We start from the raw sequence: 16,574 nt of genomic DNA on the forward strand, positions 1-16,574 counted from the left end.
ATAACAAAATTTAAAGCAGAAATCTGTGAAACTGAAAACAGGAAAACAACAGAGAAAAATCAATGAAAATAAAAGCTGGTTCTGGCCGGGCTCAGCGGCCCAGAGCACTTTGGGAGGCCGAGGCAGGCAGATCACAAGGTCAAGAGATCGAGACCACCCTGGCCAACATGGTAAAACCCTGTCTCTACTAAAAATACAAAAATTAGCTTGGCATGGTGCTGTGCTCCTGTAGTCCCATCTACTTGGGAGGCTGAGGCAGGAGAATTGCTTGAACCCGGAAGGTGGAGGTTGCAGGGAGCCAAGATCTCATCCCTGCACTTCAGCCTGGCAACAGAGCAAGATTCTGTCTCAATATTGGTTCTTTGAAAACATGGATAAAATCAATAAGCCTCTAACCAGGCAAGGAAAGAGAACGCAAATTATTAATATCAAAAATGAAAGAAGGAACATTACTATAGATCTGATGAATGTTAAAATAATAAAGGAATACTATGAACTCTATGTCCACAAATTTGATAACCTGGATGAAATAAGGCAGTTCGCTGAATGACACAATCTGCCAAAACTTACACAAGAAGAAACAGACAATCAGAATAGGCCTATATCTATTAAATAACTTGAATAAATAATAGCCTTCCAAAAACTGAAAGCACCAGGTCCATGGCTTCACTGGTGAATTTTACACCAAACATTTAAGGAAGAAATTATAACAATTCTCTGAAGCTAGAAACAGCCACGAGCTGACTTTATGGTGAATGATTAATGCTTTCTCCTTAAGATTTGGAACAAGGAAAGGATGTCTGCTTCCACCACTTCTATTTGACACAGTACTGCAGGTTCTAGCTAGGGTAATACAACGAGAAAAGAAATAAAAGGCAGATTGAAAAGGAAGTAAACCTGTTTATTCTTGGGTGACATGCTTATTCATCTTTGTTGAAAACTGTCTTTATGCAACTTATGAAGAAAGCTCCTAGAACTAATACTGAGCTTAGCAAGTATGCAGGATACAAGGTCAATTTAAAATCAATTATAGTTGATGTGCTAGTAATATGAAAATTGGAAACTGAAATTAGAAAACAATACTTCTTAAAACAATTGCATCAAAAATATAACACAAGACAAGTTTAACAAAAATATGCAAGATTTGCACACTGAGAACTATGAAACATTGCTGAGGGAAAAAAAGATGTACATAAATGTAGAGAAATTCGTATTCTTGGATTGGAGGACTCAGTATTGTTAAAATATCAGTTCTTCCCAAATAGAAGTACAAATTTAATGCAATTGGCAGGGCATGGTGGCTCACACCTGTGATTCAAGCACTTTGGAGGGCAAGGTGGGCGGATCACCTGAGGTTGGGAGTTCAAGACCAGCCTGACCAACATAGTGAAACCCCGTCTTTTAAAAAATACAAAAAATAAATAAATAAATAAAAATTCAATGCAATCTAATCTGAATCCCCAGCAGAATTTTTTGAAGAAATTGACAAGTTGATTCTAAAATTTATATGGAAATTTGAATAGCCAAAATAATCCTAAAAAAGAACAAGGCCGAAGAACTTAAACTACTTGGTTTTAAGACTTACTATAAGCTACACTAATCGAGTCAATGTGAAATTGGCATAAAGACAGACAAGTAGATCAATGGAACAGAAGAGGTCTTGAAATAGACCCAAACACATGTAGTACGTTGATTTTTAAAAACAGGAACCAAGGAAATTCAATGAGTAAAATAGTCTTTCCAACAAATGGCGCTGGAACAATTGGATATTCATATTAACAAACAAACAAAACAACCCTGGATCCTTACCTTATATCATACACAAAACTCATCTCAAAGTAGAATACAGATCTAAATTTTAAGAGCTAGAATTATCAAACTGAAAACACAAGAGAAAATCTTTTCTAATTGGATAAAGCAAACTTAATACACTAAAAGCATGAATCATAAAAAACACTGTAAATTATCAAAATTAAAAATGTTTTCTCTTTGATAAAAACCACTAAGGAAATGAAAAAGCAAGCTGCAGATTGGAAGAAAAATATTTGCAAAATATATCTGTTGAAGGACTTGTATGCAGAATATTGAAAAAATTACAACTCAGTAAGACGACAACTTGATACAGAAATGGGCAAAAGATTTTAATAGACATTCCACCAAAGCAGATATATGAATTTGCAATAAGCTTATGAAAAGACTCAACATTATTAGTCATTAGGGAAATGCACACTAAAACCACAATGATGTACTACTAACATGCACCAGGATGGCCACAATTAAAATACTTGGCAATACCAAGTATTGGCAAGGATGTGAAGCAGCTGGAACTCTTGTATATTGCTGGAGGGGTGTGAAAGGGTATAGCTTCTTTTGAAAATAAATTATCGGTTTCTTAGAAAATTAAACATACATGTACCATACAACTCAGTAATTCTACTCATAGATAATTATCCAAGATAACTTAAAACCTATGTTTATTTATTTTTTTAAATTTTTTTGAGATGGGTTTTCACCATGTTGCCCAGGTTGGTCTCGAACTCCTGAGCTCAGGCAATCCACCCGCCTGGGCCTCCCAAAGTGCTGGGATTACAGGTATGAGCTACCGTGCCTGGCTCAAACCTATGTTTAAAATAAAAACTTGTATTTGTTCATAGCAGCTTTGTGATAGTCTAAAACTAGTAACAATCTAGACATCCATCAACTGGAAAAAGGACAAAACCAAGATGTGGTATATCCATATGATGCAATGTTACTAAACCATAAAAAGATGAATCTCAAAAGCATTATGCTGGATGAAAGACATCAGACACAGTGACTATATTTGATTCCATTTATATAAACCCCTAGAAATATACAATTATAGTGACAGAAACACTCAGTGGTTGCCAGGGGTCAGGGGTGAATGGAAGAGTTTGACTGTAAAAGGGCATAATGGAACTTTCTGAATTGATGAAAATGTTCCATGATCGTGGTAGTGGTTTCATGGCTGTATACATCTGTAAAACACTCATCTAGTGGTACACTTAAAATGGTGAGCTTTGTTGTATGTAAATTATATCTCAATAAAACAAAAATGTTGCTTTGGGGTGCTGCCTACTCCTTGAATTTGATTCTAAGTTTGAATTTTCTTTGAAATTGCACTTAAAACTCTGCAAAAATGTTTTCTTATATTTTAGATTGAGTTTCTTCTGATTCCACAAGTTTCTCAAAATTTGCTGAACTGATGCCACCCTTTTCTAACTTTCTAGCAATGGTAAAGATTACAAAACCTACCAAACCAAGTTTGCCATCTAGTTCCATGGAATATCCTCTCAATGTTTTAGGAGAGTTAAGACTTTCCGTGAAAATAGGTAATTATGAGTGAATAAATGGAATCTGATAAACTTTAGGGGCCACATCACTTAATTCAGTTATTAGAATCACTGTCAATGTTTTTAGCCAACCGCAAGGTTTTACTTTCTATTTCTCTCATCCCTATTATCACAGGCTAGTGACAATTTTTTACTTTGGATTGTCAAAGTCCTTCAACTTACTCAAGTTTACTTGACCTTTAAGACTGAAGTGAAGCTGAATTGAACCCCTACCCCATGTCTCTGTGAAATCCAGTGTCTCTCCAAGTATCTCTGTAAGTACTTGGACTTTTCTATTTACCTGATTTAGTTTATTTGCTGAATTTATTTCCCTACTGCATTTAAACTAGGTTATGAAATCCATCCCTACCCTTTCCTGTACCTTGTCATTATACCTTCTGGCCATGACTGAATCCCTTTTCTTCCCTAAAGGTCACTGCCTAACAGCTGTGTGTAGCTGATTTGAAGGAAGGTTTGGGGTAACAAGGACTCTGCAAGCATCTTAAAATTGAATATCCTATCTGTTTCTTAAAGGTCCCAGGGGCCATTCCTCCTACTGGAGAATTTTCACATTTTATCTATTTAGCTTTTATCGTTTTACTAAGTCTCATTTCTAGTTTTGTTGTTTTGTTTTTTGAGACAGGGTCTCACTCTGTTGCCCAGATTGGAGTGCAGTGGCATGATCATTTACTGCAGTTTCTACCTCCTGGGCTCAATTCTCCCACCTCAGCCTCCTTAGTAGTTGGGACCACAGGCACACACCACCATGCCTAGCTAATTTTTGTAGTGATGTGGTTTCTTCATGTTGCCCAGGTTGGTCTTGAACTCCTGGGCTCAAGCGATCCTCCGGCCCAGGTTCCTAAAGTGTTGGGATAACAGGCATAAGGCACCACATCCAGCCTCCTTCCTATGCATTTTAAAATTCAACTAATAAAGTTCATTTTTGAACTGCAGTTAAACAGTGAATTGAACATTCTGTTCAACAGTTTTACAACAGATGTTTACTAATAATGGGAAAATAGGCATTGAAAAACTCTTTTAAAAAAAGATTTGTTTTGGGCTGGTTGTGGTGGCTCACACCTGTAATCCCAGCATTTTGGGAGGCTGAGGTGGGTGAATCACTTGAGATCAGGAGTTTGAGAACAGCCTGGCCAACAGGGTGAAACCCTGTTTCTACTAAATAGATAAAAATTAGCCGGGTGTGGTAGTGCATGCCTGTAATTCCAGCTACTCAGGAGGCTGAGACATGAGATTTGCTCGAACCTGAGAGGCAGAGGTTGCAGTAAGCCAAGATGGTGCCATGTCTCAAGATTTGGTATGCTCTCTCCACAGTTAATAATTGTCTTGTAATTTTCCAGATAGGCTGAGCCAAAAAAAAAAAAAAAGTCTTGTAATTTCACATTTAATATTGCATATATTGCTGCAATTTTGTATACACAGCACTGAAAATATTTTGTATAAACTGTCACTTTGATGTGATAATTTGAGTTTCCTATTTTCTGATACAGCTGTTGGCATAATGAGTATCAGCCAGGGTCCCAACTGGAAACAGCTGGCATTCTCAAATTAAGATAAATCAAGAAGTTGGGCACAGTGGCTCAAACTTGGTAATTTCAGCACTTTGGGAGGCCAAGGTGGGAAGATTGCTGAGTCTAGGAGGTCGAGACCGGCATAGGCAGCATAGCACGACCTCATCTCTACAAACAAACCAACAAAAAACAAAAAACAAAAAAACCAACAAAAAACAAAACAAAACAAAAACCCCACAAAAATTAGCTAGGCATGGTGGCCTGTGCTGTAGTTAGCTACTTTGGAGGCTGAGGTGGGAGGATTCCTTGAGCCCGTTTGAGTTGGAGACTGCAGTGAGCTATGATTATGCCACTGCCACTGTACCCCAACCTGGGCGACAGAGACCATCTCTAAAATAGACAAACAAAAAAATTTCAAATCAACGATATTTATTTAGAAAGAGGTGGGTAGGATAGAAACCACACGGATTAATGCAGCATTAGTAGCAGCAAAACTGTCATCAACCTTAAGGCTGAAAACATAAGGAATGGAAGCTGCTACCAGTCTCCAAAAGAAAGGTGTATGACAGAAGCTGGACAGGGAGGAGCAGGACATAGCCAGCCCAGATTCTCAAGAAGGGAGCCTGGGGAATAAATCCCTTGCCCTGTTTTTCTCCTGTCTGCTAGAGCTCCTCACTGGCCTCCCGTAACAGGAATCGAGAGCCCCCCGATAAGTACCAGTCAGCCTTCTAGTAGGAGCAGGCAGTCTGGATGTGGAGGGCAAACAGATGACACTGGGCACAGATTGCTTGATCAGAAGTATTCCTTTCCCTCTTAACAATTTGAAAATTAATCGGGACTACAGTCGTCAGTGACAACAACTCAACTTGATGTAGTTTAAACAAAAAAAGGAGATACTGAAAGACAGGGAGGAGTTGATTTTAGGGAAATAAACGCTACTGGGGCACACTGTTTTTCATCTCTGCATGTTGTTTATTGGTTTCTTTTGTAACAAAATGGGAATCTGGTCTCCAGAAGCACTGAATGGCACCCTTTGAGCAGTGTAATCAAATACAAGATAAGACTCATCTTCCAACTCCACATAGAAAGCTTAGAGAAAAACTTTTATCTAAATGAAGACTTGCACAGATGGGATGAGAAGCCTGATGGAAGATGCAAATTCTTACCAAATTAGTTTATAAGCATGCTATCCCAACCAAAATCTCACAAATTATATAGGAATATAAAAAAATAAAGGCTAGAGTTAATCAAGAATTTGTCAGGACACTAAAATTTTAAGAAAAGGAATAGTGAAGGAAACTTGCTGTATTATTAAAATGCATTATCAAGTGACAGTAATCAAAATGCTTTGATGAAAGATAATTGGACAAAACAGATGTAAGATATATGTGTAATGAAAGGAAGGAAACCTAAATCAATGGGAATAAATTAACCAATAATTGGTGATGAGAAAATTACCTGTATGGGGGAAAAAAAAAATCATGCTACACTTTTTTTTTTTTTTTTTTTTTTTTTTGAGGCAGTCTTGTCACCCAGGCTGGAGTGCAATGGTATGATCCTTGCTCACCGCAACCTCCTCCTCCTGGGCTCAAGCAATTCTCCTGCCTCAGCCTCCCAAGTAGCTAGGATTACAGGTATCTGCCACCAGGCCCAGCTAATTTTTTACATTTTCAGTAGAGATGGGGTTTCAGCATGTTGGCCAGGCTGGTCTCGTACTCCTGACCTTATGATTCACCCACCTTGGCCTCCCAAAGTGCTGGGATTACACGCGTGAGCCACCGTGCCTGGCCCTTAAGTCACCTTTTATACTCAATTTCCAAATGAATTAAAATGCTTTTCAAAAAACATAACCTATAGGGCTGGGCGCAATGGCTCATGCCTGTAACCCCAGCACTTTGGGAACCCGAGGCAGGCAGATCACTTGAGCTCAGTTCTGAGATCAGCCTAAGCAACGTGGCAAAACCCTGTCTCTACAAAGTAAGAAAAATTAGCCAGGCAAGGTGTCTTGCAGCTGTACTCCCAGCTACTTGGGAGGCTTTAGTGTCAGGACTGCTTGAGCCTGGGAGGTCGAAGCTGCAGTGAATTACGATGGTGCCACTGCACTTCAACCTGGGCAACAGCAAGATCCTGTCTCAAAAAAAATGTATAAACTGTAACATAGTTGAATATTAATCTTGGGGTGGACAATGACTTCTAAGCATAAAAAAGGAAATTAAAAGGCAAACGAGAAACTAGAGTAACTTTTTTTTTTTTTTTGAGACAGTCTCACTCTGTTGCCAAGGTGGAATGCAGTGGCAAGATCTCGGCTCACTGCAACCTCTGCCTCCTGGGTTCAAGTGATTCTCCTGCTCCAGCCTCCTGAGTAGCTGGGACTACAGGTACACACCACCATGCCCCGCTAATTTTTGTATGTTTAGTAAAGATGGGGTTTTACTATGTTGGCCAGGATGGTCTTGATTTCTTGACCTCATGATCCGCCCACCTCGGCCTCCCAAAGTGCTGGGATTACAGGTGTGAGCCACCACGCCCGGCCAAAAAAATTCTTAAATTGAGGAACTATTGCTATACTACACGAATAAATGTTTACTAAATGAAGTGTTTAGAAATCAGAGAAAAAGCTAATAATTTTAGATAATAGTAAAATATCACAAACACTATTATCTTATTGAAAATGAATGCTTTTGAATGACCATTCAAAATTTAGTATAATTTTTTCATTATATCTATATAATAATTATAAAACACACAGAGATAAGGCAAAGCTCATATATTTTTCTTGCCTAAAAAATTAGGCCCCTTAACTTAAAATAAAAGTGGTCGTTATACTTTAAATTCTTCACATAGATTGTGAATAGCTCCACTCAAATTACTTAGGTTTCTGTATTACTTGCTGGTATAATTTTAAAAAGAAGAAAATACTTGTAAAAATAATGTCACTCATCTGACATGGAAAACTGACCACAAAGAACAAGTTCAATAATGTTCTGAATTTAATAAAGGATTACATTCTGCTCAGTAGTTACAAGTAACTGAACATTTTTTTTTCCAATGGAAGAAATTCACAATATACCAATTTTTAAAAAATTAATGAGAATATGAATAGCAACTCAAAAGACTGACAGATGCATTCAATGAGAATTTTTTATTTCAATTATCCACAAAACAATATTACAATACTTTATAAAAATATTAAGTTTAGGCTACCATTATTCATTAAAAAAAGTGTGCTAGAAGGCTGTTTTTGCCCATTTCCTTTTTTGGTAAAGGTTAACTTCCACATTAAGACATTGAAGATGAAAAGCTGTTGGAAAAAAATCTTCAAATATACAAACTTGCTTATTTTTCTTGGCAATTTAAAAATACAGAACAATTTAAAATGAATACACATTAAGTTAGTGTTTTATCCCTATTATACAAGTTATTATATAAGGAACTGCTCCATTCAGTTACAACCTAATGAATACTATCAACTTTTCCTGGCTTACTTTCCTGATCAGATTTAGTACATAATTTTGTTACCCTTCCGAATATGCTTAGAAAAATTACAATATCATAGTTCAGATAAAGCCCTTTAGAACTCTCATGTCACAAGTTGTTGACAAGAGGAAATAATGATGGCACTCTTCTTAGGAAGACCTCTTGGTAGAGTCAATACTAAGCAGGTTACGTAAACAGAAAAAACAACCACAATTTTTAGTACCAGAACCATTGTCAACTTGCATGAAGTTCATCTATCACATTTTAAAATAGTTTGAATTTGAACATATATGCCATGGCACAGAATTTCAAATTTAATCATTAAATCAGGTGAATAATGACAGTTAAGAACTACATCCTGAAAATAGAGGAACCCAATATAAGGCTTAATTTAAGGTGTGACTATATGAGAGTATTTTAAAACATACACACCAGACCTTCATTTTATTTATCAGGTTCAATTTTTCCTTTGCTAGACACTGAAATCACTAGTGCTGCTATTCAAATTTGTAATTTGAAATTTTTGAGTTACTCTTAAAAATCAGTCTTATTTTGTATGTTTCACTTTTGTACTTTAAGGTAAAAACAACTGTCCCCTTTTCCTCCACTGTTAATATTCAGAATAAGTTTTCCTCCCCAAATCAACTATTTAATATATTCTAAAAGGGGGAAAAATGACCACCATTAAGTGGTCATTTAAAAGTGAATGTAGATTCAAACATGATTTGAAAACTGGAGTTCTAAAAATGTTTTGCATAAAAGCCGTATCCTACTGGAATTAATGTGAAGCTGTAACTTCACTATTTTGAACAAATAACACCCATTTAGTGTATTTAGTTTTACAGTTATACCTTATAATTCTCTTCAAAGTCTCAGAACATAGCTAAATGAGGAGCTTTGAGTGCCAGCAAAGCCATTTTGTCACTCTATGACATCAACATTAAACATTTCATTCCATCCCTCTACTTGCAAAACTTTTACATTTTCTTTTCTTGTATTTCTTCTAAATACATTTTCCTCTCTATTCATCTATATTCAACATGAGCAAAAGTGCATTCAAGTCCCTGATCTGGTCATATCTTCTATTTGTGGCACCCATCACCATAAGGACACATTAGCAATATCTCACCAGTACCAAGTCTGTTTTTTAAAAAGGGCTTTTTAAATGCTGGGTCTTACTTTGCATGCTATCTAAAGATTAAAAGATCTCCCCTTTGACTGGATAGTAGCTTCAATTACATAATGCCTTAAAAAAAAATCAATGCAACCTCATATAAGATTAACTCACTTTCTAGTTACCTTCATTATTCTAAGCCAAACTCTTCAGAAAAGGACTGAAGTCAAAAATTTCTTATTCTATTTTTCAGTTTCATGAATATGAATATTAACATACGGTATTATACTTTCAAATTCCACTTCTGTGGTCTAATATTTAATCAAGTTTGAGATCCTGTTTATATTCTTTTTGAAAAACCTGGCCCATGTCCATGCAAAAGGAGGCATATATTAAGATTGCATATTGACTATTTAACTTAGAAAAAACTTTTGAGAATAATAAACGCAAGAAACTTTAAAAAACTGGAATGAAATTATTTGGTCCCATGATATTCCTTAATTTTAGATTTCATTATGGTATAGCGTTTTATCTCTTAAGTTTTATTGGTGACAATAATTTCCTTTGAGCAATTCTGAGTTTGGGGAAGAAAAGAAAGAAAATGATTTATAAGCAGTAGCCTCACTGTCCTTCATGATCATGCTATCACCCACACTGTCATCAGTATCTTAGCTCTATTTTCTTTGGACCCTGAAACAGATTGGAAAATTCATCATTGATACGTTAGAATTTAATACTTGGGAACAAAAAAGTGGTTTTGTGCAACCATATCTGGGATTCCAGTTTGCCACTAAAAACATGCAGAGTAAAGAAGAATTTCTTCTTTTGATTCCTGTAGAAACTCTACACAAGTTCTTTACATTTTGGCAGATTTGTGCATATAAAATGGCTACTTGAATTACAAATTTTCTCCTGGCTGGTACTGTGGCTCTGTGGCAGTGAAGTAGTCTTCCAAGAAGGACTGAATATATTCAAATGTTGGTCTTTCATCAGGGTCCTTCTTCCAACACTGATTCATCAAGTCATGGAGGGATTCTGGACAGCCCTGAGGGCAGGGCATCCTGTATCCTCGCTCCACCTGTTCCAGTACTTCACGGTTCACCATACCTAACACACAGGATTAAAACATTAAAGAACAATAGTCCTAACTACCACTAGGAAAACATAAACCCCCTAGCCCCTAACTGATTCAAAGTATATTAAGTTTATTTAGTGAAATAATTCTTTTAACGAAGCAACAAATTATATTTTGAAGGAGAATATCAAGAAAAACTTAGAAAATGCTAACCTATGTTTTAACATGTCTAATTTTTCATTCTATCTAACATCTTATTTTTAATACTGATGTCTTCAAAAGCCAACCCCATTTGATTAATAAGAATTAGGGAGCCACTCTGAGGTACTGGTACTTTCTAATGTTAACATTAAACAATGACGAAACTTGGGCTACTGAGGAGTGGTGGCAAGATTGTGTCTGAAAATATTTTAAAATAGGAATTGAGAAGAAAGTTCTAGTCTTGGTTTTGCCAAATATACTAACTACATAACTTTATACCGAATTACTTCCTTGAAACAGTGTCCTTATCTAGTATCACCTGTTTCACTTTCTTCAAGATATTACACAGTTTCTTTCTTGTGTTCCTTTATAATTCCCCTTCCCCCAACCCCCTAATAATAAGCAGCTCATCCCATCTTATCACAGGCCAGCAAAAAGCCTCCTTTTCCAAATTTTTCCTGACAGTGTCTCCCCAAGCCAACAAACCCACCACACTTCCCATCTGGCGCATCATCTTCCCTGCCTGCCTACAAGTCAGGCCATCCCTCATCTCTCTTGTAAACTTTATCAACCAATCAGGAATGGTTTTTAAAATGGACTTGATTCTCTCAAGAAAATGTAATGGAGTTAAATCATTATTATTTAGAATTTTAGTTATTTCTTTTTGAGGAATAACTGATTTCTCAAGATACATTTCTTAAACTATTTTTTTAAAAACCCTATATGACATTACTTTGAAACTCAATACTTAAAAGGAAATTTTCTGAACTTTTCATCTTAATAGGTAGTGTCATCTTCATAAGTGAAATCCAGCCAGGTGCAGTGGCTCTTGCCTGTAATCTCAGCACTTTGGGAGGCTGAGGTGGGCAGATCACCTGAAATCAGGAGTTCAAGATCAGCCTGGCCAGCATGGTGAAACCCGGTCTCCACAAAAATACAAAAGTTAGCCGGGCACGATGGCGGGTGCCTGTAATCCTAGATACTTGGGAGGTTGAGGCGGGAGAATCGCTTGAACGGGAGGCGGAAGTTGCAGTGAGCCGAGATTGTGCCACTGCACTCCACCTTGGTGACAGAGTGAGACTCTATCTCAAAAAATAAATAAATAAATAAATAAATAAAGTGAAATCCAGTATATTTTACCATCCATCGAAATACAAGAAGTTGTTTCAGGTGAGGAGAAAAGGAGCAAGGGAATTAATATTCAGTGAGGGCTTACTATAATTAAACTTTTTTTCCTTTTTTTCTTTTGCTGTGCTAGGAAAATCCTTTTGGTACTTTTTTTTCTACTCTATTCTTTTATTTTAATTGACTGTTAGGATTAATCACTCTAAATAAGCCAGAACCTACGAAAATAACTTCTAATTACTAATAACCTTTCATTTCACTCTTCAGAATTTTATGATAATTAGAACTATTATTTTATGCCAACCAGGTGTGATGGCTCACACCTGTAATCTCAGCACTTTGGGAGGCTGAGGCAGGAGGATCACCTGAGGTCAGGAGTTTGAGACCAGCCTGGACAACATGGTGAAACACCATCTGTACTAAAAATACAAAACTTAGCTGGGTGTGGTGGCACATGCCAGTAATCCCAGCTATTCAGGAAGTTGAGGCAGAAGAATTGCTTGAATCCAGGAGGCAGAGGTTGCAGTGAGCTGAGATCACGCCACTGCACTCCAGCCTGACAGGGTGACAGAACAAAACTCTGTCTTTAAAAAAAAAAAAGAAAGAAAAGAAAAAGAAGAAAAAAAAAACATGGTAAATACTCAGCATACTGTCAATAAATGTAAGCATTTCATACCTGGTGGTGTTTATCAAGGTTTATTACTGTCCCCAAATAATAGTAAACAGAAGCTGTTGCTTTGAAATGGACAATCTACTGTGAGAAGAGCATGCAGTGGATGGGTCTGTGCTGTATGTGCAAAGTTCTTTCCAAATCCTCTAAAATCATCAAAAAAAGACTTTATCTCTTTTTTTTTTTTTTTTTTTTTTTTTTTAGATGGAGTCTTACAGATTCAGTGGAGGTCTCAAAAAAAAAAAAAAAAAGATGGGAGTCTTGCTTTGTTACCCAGGCTGGAGTGCAGTGGTGCAACTGGCTCACTGCAACCTCCATCTTCTGGGTTCAAGCAATTCTCCTGCCTCAGCCTCCCGACTAGCTGAAATTACAGACACCTTCCACCACTCTCGGCTAACTTTTGTATTTTTAGTAGAGACAGGGTTTCACCATGTTAGCCAGGATGGTCTTGACCTCTTGGCCTCGTGATCCACCTGCCTCAGCCTCCCAAAGTGCTGGGATTACAGGCATGAGCCACCATGCCTGGCTTAAAGTATCTCCTTTTCTACTTTAAAGATGGGCAATCTACAAATTGTTTACATTTGGATTCTCATCTGAACATTGAATTTAACTAGAATATCCTGACCATATAAATTTTTATGCATTTTGAAGCTATGTAGTTACATAGCTCATTTTGGATTTTTATGTTTCCCTGCTGAACTGACCCTTTTATCATCATGAAATGTCCCTTTTTGTCCCTAATATTATTTCTTGCTTTAAATTCAGTCTACTGCTACCCAGGCTTTGTTTCTTTGGTTAGGATTTACAGAGCACATCTTTTTCCATCCTTTTAATTTCAGTCATTTTTAAATACCTTAAAGTATGTATCTAATAAATGCCATTACACTACTTGTGTCTTGTGTATGTCTTTAAAATCCAGTCTTACCTTCTTTTTAATTGGAATGTTTAGTGTACTTTAATTATGGATATAGCTGGATTTCATTCTACCATCCTGTTCTTTGTTCCATCTATTCTTTTCTCCCCTCTTGCTTTTTGATTAAACAAGCATTTTTCATTGTTCAATTTTTTCTCTCCTTTGTTAGCTTTTTATGTTATCTTCTTATTATTTTAGTAGCTATCATTAAGACTATAATATGCTTCCTTGGTTTATTATACTTTACTCAAAATAAGTACTTTTACCTGTTCCAAACAGAGCGGTTTACCTCTTATTCCTTTACCCCCTCTACCCTTTGTTGTTATTGTCACAGAGTCTACTTTTATATACATTATAATTTCAGTAAGATTTTTTTTTTTTTTTTTTTTTTTTTTTTTTTTTTGAGATGGAGTCTCCCTCTGTCACCAGGCTGGAGTGCTATGGCATAATCTCAGCTTACTGCAACCTCCACCTCCTGGGTTCAAGCAACTCCCCTGCCTTAGCCTCCTGAGTAGCTGGGACTACAGGCACCCGCCACCACGCCCAGCTAATTTTTGTATTTTTAGTAGAGACGGGGTTTCATGTTGGCCAGGATGGTCTCGATCTCCTGATCTCGAGATCCAGCCTGCCTCAGCCTCCCAAAGTGGTGGGATTACAGGCGTAAGTCACTGCACCCCACCCAGTGAGATATTTTTATTTTTAGTGTTTTAGATCACCAGTTTTCCCCCAAGCAGTTTAAAGACATAATTTCATTCTTTTCTGGCTTCCATACCTGAGGAAAAATCAGCTGTCTGACTGTTGTTCCTGTGTAGGTAATACACAGGCTGAGTATCCCTTATCTAAAATGTTTGAAACCAGAAAGTATTTCTGACTTTGGATTTTTGATTTAGGAATATTTGCATATACAAAGTGAGATATCTTAAGGGGTAACACCCAACTCTAAACACAAAATTGATTTATGAGCCAGGCATGATGGCTTGCATCTGTAATCCAGCACTTTGGGAGGCCAGAGCAAGCAAATGGATTTCAAGACCATCCTGGGCAACATGGTGAGACCCTATCTCTACAAAAATTAGCTAGATGGATGGCACACACCTGTAGTCTCAGCACTTGGGAGGCTGAGGTGGAAGGATCACCTGAACCCAGGGAGGTAGAGACTGCAGTGAGCCCTGATTGTGTCACTGTACTCCAGCCTGGGTGACAGAATGAGACCCTGTCTAAAAAAATAAAAAATTGTTTCATATACACCTTACACATAGAGCCTGAAGGTAATTTCACATAATATAAAAAATAATTTTGTGCACAAAACAAAATTTTGATGGCATTTTGACTGTGACCTGTCACATGAGGACAAGTGTGGAATTTTCCATTTGTGGTGTCACGTCAATGCTCAAAAAGTTTTGGATTTTGGAGCATATCGGATTTTTGAATTAGGAATGTTGAATCTGCACCACCTCCTTACAGCTGTTTGGCTTTGATTTTTGTAATCTGACCATGGTATGTTTGCTTGAATTTCACTGAGTTTATTTTTTTTGTCTGAGGTTCACTGAATCTGTGGTTACTTCAGGTTACTGAATCTGTGGGTTGGTATTTTGTTTTATCATATTTAGAAGATTTTTAGCCATTACTTCTTAAAAATGTTGCTACTGTTTCATTTTTTCTCTCTTCTGCTTCTGGGCCTCTAATACATATAAATTAGACCTTTTCACTATGGCCCACTGGTTTCATACATTCTGTTTTGCTTTCTTCATCATTAGCTTTTATCTATGCCTTACCTTTGGATACTTTGTTACTGCGTCTGAAACCACTAATCTTGTTTTCTACTGTGCCCATCTAGTGAGTTCTTAATTTCATATAATGTTTTACAATTAATTCTAAAATTGCTAACTGAGGGCCAGGCGTGGTGGCTCACACCTGTAATCCCAGCACTTTGGGAGGCTGAGGTGGGCAGGTCATTTGACATCAAAAGTTTGCAACCAGCCTGATCAACATGGTGAAACCCTGTCTCTACTAAAAATACAAAACATTAGCCAGGTGTGGTGGTATGTGCCTGTAATCCCAACTACTTGGGAGGCAGAGGCAGAAGAATCACTGGAACCTGGGAGGCAGAGGCTGCAGTGAACCAAGATGGTGCCACTGCACTCCAGCCTGGGAGACAGAGCCATACTCCATCTCAAAATAAATTAAAACATAAATAAAATTTCCGGCCGGGCGCGGTGGCTCAAGCTTGTAATCCCAGCACTTTGGGAGGCCGAGGCAGGTGGATCACGAGGTCGAGAGATCGAGACCATCCTGGTCAACATGGTGAAACCTCGTCTCTACTAAAAATACAAAATATTAGCTGGGCACGGTGGCACGTGCCTGTAATCCCAGCTACTCAGGAGGCTGAGGCAGGAGAATTGCCTGAACCCAGGAGGCGGAGGTTGCGGTGAGCCGAGATCGAGCCATTGCACTCCAGCCTGGGTTAACAAGAGCGAAACTCCGTCTCAAAAAAAAAAAAAAAAAAAAAAAAAAAAAAAAAAAAAAAAAAAAATTTCCATTTGATTTTTTATAGATTCCAATTCTCCTGAAATTCTCCAGTTTTTTCATTATTTTTACAAACTTTTCTTGTATTTTAACATTCTATATATTGGTATTTTGAAGCCTTTAGCTAACTACAAGATTTGAGTTATCTTAGAGTTTGCTCTTACTGATTTTGATCTCTTGATAATCAGTCATCTCTTCCCTTCTTCATATGTCCAGTAACTTTTTATTTTATGACATTTAGAATTATACACCGTAGATTATCTGGATCATGTTAGCTTTTTTCTGAAGGATGTTAAGTTTAATTCCATTTGTAATTTACTGGCAGATCACCTACCTGTCAGGGCTTAGTTTTAGGTTTTGCTCAGTTTTGCCCTTTCTCCTAGGGTATGTACTTTCTCGGGTCTCAACAAAAAGCCTAGGGTATTCTCCAATACCTATCCACACTTTGGCTGGGCAAGAACTCCCTAGTACTCTGTAGCCTCCGAACTCTGCTTGACTCCCCAGCCTCCTAGTGGTTATTTTCTGTTAGATCTCCCAGAGCCTCTCCCTGTGTATGTGCAGATTAGGAACTGACCAAGGACCTGAGGGTCTTTT

The 16,574-nt window shown here is 37.4% G+C and overlaps 1 protein-coding gene across 2 annotated transcripts in view; it reads right to left on the minus strand.

The window, feature by feature from the left end:
* Positions 1–8,002: 8,002 nt before the first annotated feature.
* The window catches only part of YES1 (YES proto-oncogene 1, Src family tyrosine kinase), a 90,384-nt gene continuing 81,812 nt past the window's right edge, over positions 8,003–16,574 (minus strand). For both annotated transcript variants that reach the window (XM_039463819.2, XM_074383709.1), the window contains one exon: positions 8,003–10,577. In XM_039463819.2, the coding sequence (XP_039319753.1) occupies positions 10,369–10,577 (209 nt within the window). In that variant the 3' untranslated portion in view covers positions 8,003–10,368. The remainder of the gene's footprint in view (positions 10,578–16,574) is intronic.

This window comes from Saimiri boliviensis, chromosome 13 (genome assembly GCF_048565385.1).
Source record: "Saimiri boliviensis isolate mSaiBol1 chromosome 13, mSaiBol1.pri, whole genome shotgun sequence".
NCBI classification, from domain to species: Eukaryota; Metazoa; Chordata; class Mammalia; order Primates; family Cebidae; genus Saimiri; species Saimiri boliviensis.